This window comes from Strongylocentrotus purpuratus, unplaced genomic scaffold (genome assembly GCF_000002235.5).
Source record: "Strongylocentrotus purpuratus isolate Spur 01 unplaced genomic scaffold, Spur_5.0 spur5_scaffold_6, whole genome shotgun sequence".
NCBI lineage: Eukaryota > Metazoa > Echinodermata > Echinoidea > Camarodonta > Strongylocentrotidae > Strongylocentrotus > Strongylocentrotus purpuratus.
Genome location: NW_022145612.1, coordinates 42,629,947 through 42,636,997, shown reverse-complemented (window position 1 = coordinate 42,636,997; position 7,051 = coordinate 42,629,947). Strand labels below are relative to the sequence as shown.

Genomic DNA, 7,051 nt, shown 5'->3' with positions numbered 1-7,051 from the left:
GATGATTAAAGATCCACAAAGGCTGTCAAGTCAGAGGTCCGGCTTTCACCCTCTGGGACGACTACCCCCCCCCCCCCCCGGGACAACTACCCCTGGACAACTATCCCAAGACAACTACCCCGTACGACAACTACCCCCAGACATCTACCCCCTAGAACAATTCCCCCTAGGACAACTTTCCCCTAGGACAACTTACCCCCGGACAACCAACCCATAGGACAACTACCTTCCGGACAACTACCCCCGGACAACTACCCCTCAGACAACTACCCCTAGGATAGTTGTCCCGGGAGTAGCTGTCCTAGAGGATGGTTGTCTGGGGGTAGTTGTCTGGGGTAGTTGTCCTGGGGGTAGTCGTCCTAGTGGGTGGTTGCCCTAGGGGGTAGTCGTCCTAGAGGGTGGTTGCCCTAGGGGGTAATTGTCCTAGGGGATAGTTGCCCTTCCTAGGGGGAAGTTGACTGGGGGTGGTTATCCAGGGGGTATCCAGGGGGTAGGTGTCCGAATACGAGCTAAGGGATACCGAGCCTAATTTCACCTACCCTCCTCGCTTCCTTGATCTCATTCTTCTCACTGATCTTAGTTGTCTTTTCTTTAACCTGGTCCCACTTGATCTCAACTGCTTTTTTCTTAGCCACCTTCTTATCCTTGGCCATCGGTGATGATGAATCCCTGGCCGCACCATCACCAGCATCCTGACAGGAAGTATCATAAAACCATGAACATGAAAATGCAATATCTTACAAAATTATCCACATGAAATTGAAAATCATCGATTAATAATGATCACTAAACTTTCATGCAACAGGATGAAAAACAGATTGACTTCGAATAGACCACCAGTCTTGTGAAGATGTCTACTTTAGACACTGTTAGATGGATCATTGGGCAATCATTTGCTCTCTACGCCAGAGGTCAATTTTTTCAATAACTTTCTATATCAGAGGCATATTTTTTTCTTCTTCAAATGCATTATTTATAGTTTATTGTTTATAGGTAACGTTACATTAGATTAACTTCTTTAAATTCTATTGAAAGGTATGTCTTAATCAGAGTAAGAGTATGCTTACTTTATGTGGCGTTCAGTCAGAACTTCCTGCGACTTCGTCGGAGAGTCGACTCGGATCGGGTAGCGTAGAGGGCGTCTCTGAGATGGGACTTGGACAAGTGTCATTGCCATCAGTAGCAGAAAGAGCTAGGGCTTCTAGCCATTCATGGACAGACTGAGATGGTTCCCCTGAAAAATCAAATAAAACTACGTTTAGGCTTGGCTTTTGACTTATGAATAAACGTATTGATTTTCTTCGTTTAAATATGTCACTAGATCTTTGTTTCGTTGGCTCATTCGTTATGGAATGACAATTTTTTTACCATTGCCTGACATAGCATAGTTGTACAGTTCGGTACCTGCTAATTTATGTATTTCACTAGTTTAACACCTTTAAAAAAAATGCCCATTACCGAGGGTTGGGAACATGAGTCCTAGATCGATCTCGTAGCTGGCTCCGTTCTGTGAGAGGTTGATAGAAGTGTTTCCAGAGAACAAGGTATGTAGGCACAGCTGTAGAGGAACCTCAGGAGCCACTTCAATCTCAGAACTACTACACGTATAGAACATGCTGAACGGCGTTATCGTTATCTGTGGAATTGATGAGAATGCATTAGAAGAATACAATACGAAAATGATTGAACGATTGGATGAGTAGGTCATTTAAGAATACCCCTGCTGGAAAGAACACACTCATTCACAGTGTGAATCACACTGTGTTTCACACTGTGAATCACAGTGTGCTCCACAATGTTAAATTGGGGCGTTTCCACATTGTGGTCGATTCGTTTCACACTGTGGTTCACAGTGTGGATAACCGGAAAAGAAAAGATCACACTCATTCACACTCATTCACAGTGTGAATCACAGTGTGCTCCACAATGTTAAATTGGGGCGTTTTCACCTTGTGCTCGATTCGTTTCACACTGTGGTTCACAGTTTGGATAAGCGGAAAAGGAAAGAACACACTCATTCACACTCATTCACAGTGTGAATCCCACTGTGTTTCACACAGTGTGAATGAGTGTGTTCTTTCCAGCAGGGACATCAAACTTTTTGATGATGTACATAATGAAGACAAAAACGTGGTATGAATTCTATATCGTAATTGTCATCAAGAAGGGGTATTAGATAGTGCGTCTTCAAAAAGAAAATTACAAAGCAACATTTCAATGCTTGTAATGCCTAAAGAATGAAAACGGGGGCTTGTAAATTGATGAGAATAATTACCCACACGGGATGATGTGGAAAGGGACTCTCGCTTTGAACAGGGAATTGTGAATTAATGTTGAAAAGAAAGAGGGGTACAGAAGTAAGGGCCAGGATACTGAAGAAAGAAAAAAAAGAACAAATATTTCTTTCTATAAGAAGACAAGGAAGTCAAAGATGAAACGATTTCTCACCATCTTGTAGAACCCTGGCTACTCCTGAAGGAACTGTTCAGTGATGAGAAGGACCCTAGCGATAGCTCCCCAGATGATCTCAGTAGCTCTCTGATCTCCTTCCTCATCAAGATCAGATGTGACACGCCCGACGACATCTAGACATGGACAGAACTCTGTCATCTCAGGCTCGTTGATGTTCACTAGGACCTTGAAGAACAATCAAGAAGAAGATGTCCGGATCGACAAATAAAATGTTTATATTGATCAAGAAAACACAGAAGATGGGTCAAATTGTGTCTGCCAAGTGAGTATATTAATAAAGGATTTCCCGGCCAAATTCGCGAGTTTGTCATTCAAATTAATTTGTCTTGCGTTCGAATTCGACGGTTTTAGTGCAGTAAGGTATATCTCGGGTTTATATTCCTTTTTCTAGTTTTCAAATCTATGGAATTATCGTTAGAATCTACGTATGCTTCATTCAAATTAATCAACAATGTGCTTCTTTCGCTATTTGGTCATTCGATTTGGCGCAACACGATTTTCTGACAACACGACGGTGTACTTCTAGCATTCTAATTCATTTGTAGCATTCAAATTAGCACTTTGTGCACTTAAATTGATGGTCAATATACATTTCTCGTTTATTACACACTTTTTATAGCTCATTCTTTTTCTTTCAAGATTGTTTTTTCATGTGTATTTCATCATATTTCATTTTCTTGCATTTATACACTTATACTTATTAGATTTATCTGATATTCATCAGCATTTAAGTTTGATTGTTAAGTAGAAAAAAACGACTTGCATCTACGGACCTGATGGTCTCAATATATTTGTAAATGTTCATGTAAGGAAGTTGTTAGTCTTATGTTTCATCATAAATTTATCATAATTTCATCATAATTTCATTATGGAAGATGGGTACAATATTGTAACTGGGGTAGGGACTAGAGTCAACAATTTGAACATGATTCATTATTTAGCCAAGTCTTTAGCCATCGATCTGCTGGCGGGCAAGTAAACTATGAAACTCCTTAATATATAAAAACAGAGGGGTGTGCTGGGTATAAGAGACGATGTGAATTACTTTTGTAAAATTCCGAGTCTGTAGTATAAAGGGGCGATTGAGGATACCCCCACCTTTCCCGGGTATATGAACATGTCCGTGCAGAAATGCCATATCCCTTGATTTCGCCCCTTCTTAACTTTATGTCTGACTACACCCATCTGCATTGTCCTGAAAATGAATAAATGGAATAACAGCTTAGACCCCAATGGCAAATCTTGCAATTTTAACTGCATTATTTAAAAACTGTAAAAGTTTGTTGCAATTCTTCCCCCTAACATTCCTAACTTGAACAAAAATATTACGAACACGAATGACAGGTGTTAATTTGAATGATAAAAATTACGCTTCGACAAGTGAATATTAATTTGAATGGTAGTTGAGCAGTTTCTAAATTGAATGACAGATCTATGAAACCCTTCGACCAAAATCCTAAATTAAATACAAAAACTGGGAAATTGAACGATAATTGGCATGGCAAAGCCGATCTGCGCTAACTCAAATGCAAAGTAAATGAATTCGAATGACAAACACGCGAATTTGGCCGGGAAATCCTATATTAAATAATAAAAATAATGATTGTTGCTTGTAAAGCACATAATAATTAATGTATAACGAAAGTAATAATAAAATGCACTTAAAGTTAATCTTGGCTGCTAGTAGTTACGAAATTGTTTGGAATCCTCAGTAGAACAACAGGATTATAATGGTATAGTAGTTAAGCAGGGCTATCCATATTTTTAAAAACTCATATTGCATCAGACTAGAGACAACCAAGACACGCTAAAATTAAAGCAATTATTAGTCTTCCAAAGTCAGTCAAGATATGAAAAACTATGGAAGGGAAGGAGTAAGTAAAGAGAAATGAAGCTGGTTTTGAGGAACAAATGTGTGAATCGACAAGATTGTATTCAGAAAATATCAAGAAATTAATTAAAGTTTGGAATTAAAAGAATTTGCCACAATCTATATCACTTTTATTTGGCATATAATTACATATTTCTGTCATTGTTTTTCAAATTGTATGGTATTTAAAATGTTTAATTCGGTTAATAATGTGTTTTGGTGCATTTATTCATTATTCGAAAATATCCAAAATGTGTCATTTATGAAATCGTCTCTATCCCATTGATATATTACTCAATTTCAAAATTATGTTTAAAAAGTATGATGATTGTTATCTACGGTCATAATGTGCAAAATAATGATTTTATATAAAAACAAAAACAGTAATTGACTTAAAAGAAGACCATCATGTCGGGATAAAACCAAAATAAATGAATCATGATTAATTCATCATCTGTTCTCAGGTGGTTTGTCACGTGCAGATCTCACACCGGCATTCACTAACACTTTGAACTAGTGCTCTTTTAAATTCCTTTTGAACAGGAACCTGTCTATTTTATAGCGGGGCACTTTGTCAGTAGGCGACCATTAAAATGATTAAACGGTATCGATCAAGGGTGTCGATTTGTATCCGTGGTTGAGGGGATGATAGGTGCCAAAATATTTTCGGCGATGGATCAAAGCAACCAAAGTGGTAGAAGCGTGTGGCAAGTTGCACCCCTCCCATGCGCGTAGCCAGGATGTAAGTTTAGGGGGGCGGTAGTGAGCACGCGAAGCGCGCTTTCTAGGGGGTTGGGTGCAGGGAGGGGGAGTCCCCCCCCCCCCCCCCGCGCAAAGCGCGGAAGCTTTGACGTTTCACTAAATTATTAGAGAGAGAAGACGATTCGTTGGACCGTTCTCGACTCTTAATCCTTGTGTCACAAATAAGTTGTGACATAATAATCTTTTCTCCAAAAATTAAAAATGTTTTAGGAAATATCAGGAAATAAGATGAGTGAAAAAAATAAAAATAAAGATACAATGACGTGAATTTTAAAAAAGGTGAACGGAAACAACATAACAACTAGTGAACTATTTTATATGTCATACTAATGTCCGAAAATCTTTCTCCTTGTCTCCGATCTCATCACGAAATCGTTACAGAGTTCATCTATGTTTACACGCGTCCAGGATTATCTGATGTGCACTTCAGATTGCTACTTTTGTGCTTCGCGCTTAACATTTAGCTCGTTGCTTTTGATGCTGCGTCTTTGCATTTGGCGCACTGCATTTCTATGATGCTGTTGAAATTGAATAAATTCATCAATTCCTGATGAAGCCGTATGAGCGAGAATTCAATTTATTCTTGTCTCGTATACGGTTGTCTTATGTATGTATTATGAAAATGAGATAGCAAAATGTGTTTATTGATGGTCATCTTGCGAGTAATAACTACTCTCATCGGACTCTCATCATTAATTTTTCTCTTCATTTTTTAATTTGTTTTTATGGTGAATCATTGGGGGGATGATTGTACAGGCCATCCCCCCACCTGAAATATTTGGGGGGATATATCCCCCCCCCATCCCCCCCCCCCCCGGGATCGACACCCATGGTATCGATTACTCATATTTTTCTTATTCCAGTCATATATTTATCATCTTTTAATTGTATTAGAATATCGAATGACACTGAACCACCTTTGACAGATGTTATGGTCTTATAGCGATATTTGTTTACACTTAAAACTTAATCAGCAGCTAAAGTATAATCAAAGAAAGATAGCAATCGACTTTAAACTTCACTTGATTTTCGTAATTGACGTGAAAGAAAGAAATTAACAAGGAGTAAGTTCCCCCAAGTATTCCTGCCATGTTAAAATATTGTGTACCGGGAAAGAATATCATCAAGGTGTTCTTTTTTTGATGAAAAATTATCCATAATGTGTCTTTTATTTTCAGTTATAAACACTTTTTGGATCATTTATAAACAATTACAAATGTCAACAGCGTACAACTATTCTATTATCTAAATTACGTCTAAATTAGTTATGAGAGTGCGCATAAAATTGATTAAGTATGAGATTGGAAATGAAATTATACATAATGTGCTTTTTAGTTTCATTTATGAATACTTGTTGGATCATTTATAAACATATAAATTTCAACAGTGAAAGATGGTACAACTATTCTATTATCTAAATTATGTCTGAATTATTTTTGGGAGAGCGCAAGGTATGATTAAATATGTGATTAGAAATTTGACAAATTAAACAATGAACGAGCATTATAAAACAAACAAAAGCTGTAATCGTGAAAATAGTCCGCCCTAGCTTGAAACACTCCTCCTGATGTCCCTCGATAGCTACTTAATATATTACTAATTTATTTTTAATGATAGATAGTAATTTCACTTTCGCCAGGCTTTAGAATTGCGCCTCAGTTGATATCAACTACATCCGCTGATGTATAATAGGTAATCTCAAAGATTATTCGTCATTCGAGTACGTTTCACGCGATAGACCTGTATCGACACTGAGACCCTCTGAGACTCTGCTGATCCGTCGTCGTTTCTTCGTATAGATGTCGAAAAGTAAGTGATTTGTTGTTTTTCTCACTTTATATACCGTGTGAGTCAAAAAAAAGTTTACACCTAGAAAATTGCTTATGTTTCTAAATATCATCTATGAACAGTAAATTATTATTATTATGAAAGAGTTTTTTTCCTCCA

At 37.7% G+C, this 7,051-nt stretch overlaps 1 protein-coding gene across 1 annotated transcript; it reads right to left on the bottom strand.

Annotated features, from left to right (window-relative positions):
• Window positions 1–1,079: 1,079 nt before the first annotated feature.
• On the bottom strand, window positions 1,080–1,631 carry LOC105442038. The gene is made up of 2 exons (XM_031000013.1): window positions 1,459–1,631; window positions 1,080–1,234 (listed from the first exon to the last, which is right to left on the bottom strand). Exons 1-2 carry the CDS (start codon window positions 1,613–1,615, stop codon window positions 1,080–1,082), a joined length of 312 nt encoding a protein of 103 aa, XP_030855873.1. The 5' UTR covers window positions 1,616–1,631.
• Between the last annotated feature and the right edge of the window lie 5,420 nt (window positions 1,632–7,051).

Bases quoted from the DNA above. Each gene is read 5' to 3' on its own strand.
- LOC105442038 (XM_031000013.1), bottom strand. From the start codon at position 1,615: ATGTTCTATACGTGTAGTAGTTCTGAGATTGAAGTGGCTCCTGAGGTT. The intron at 1,235-1,458 runs GTAATGGGCATT...TTGATTTTTCAG, and splicing joins ACTCATGTTCCCAACCCTCG to GGGAACCATCTCAGTCTGTC.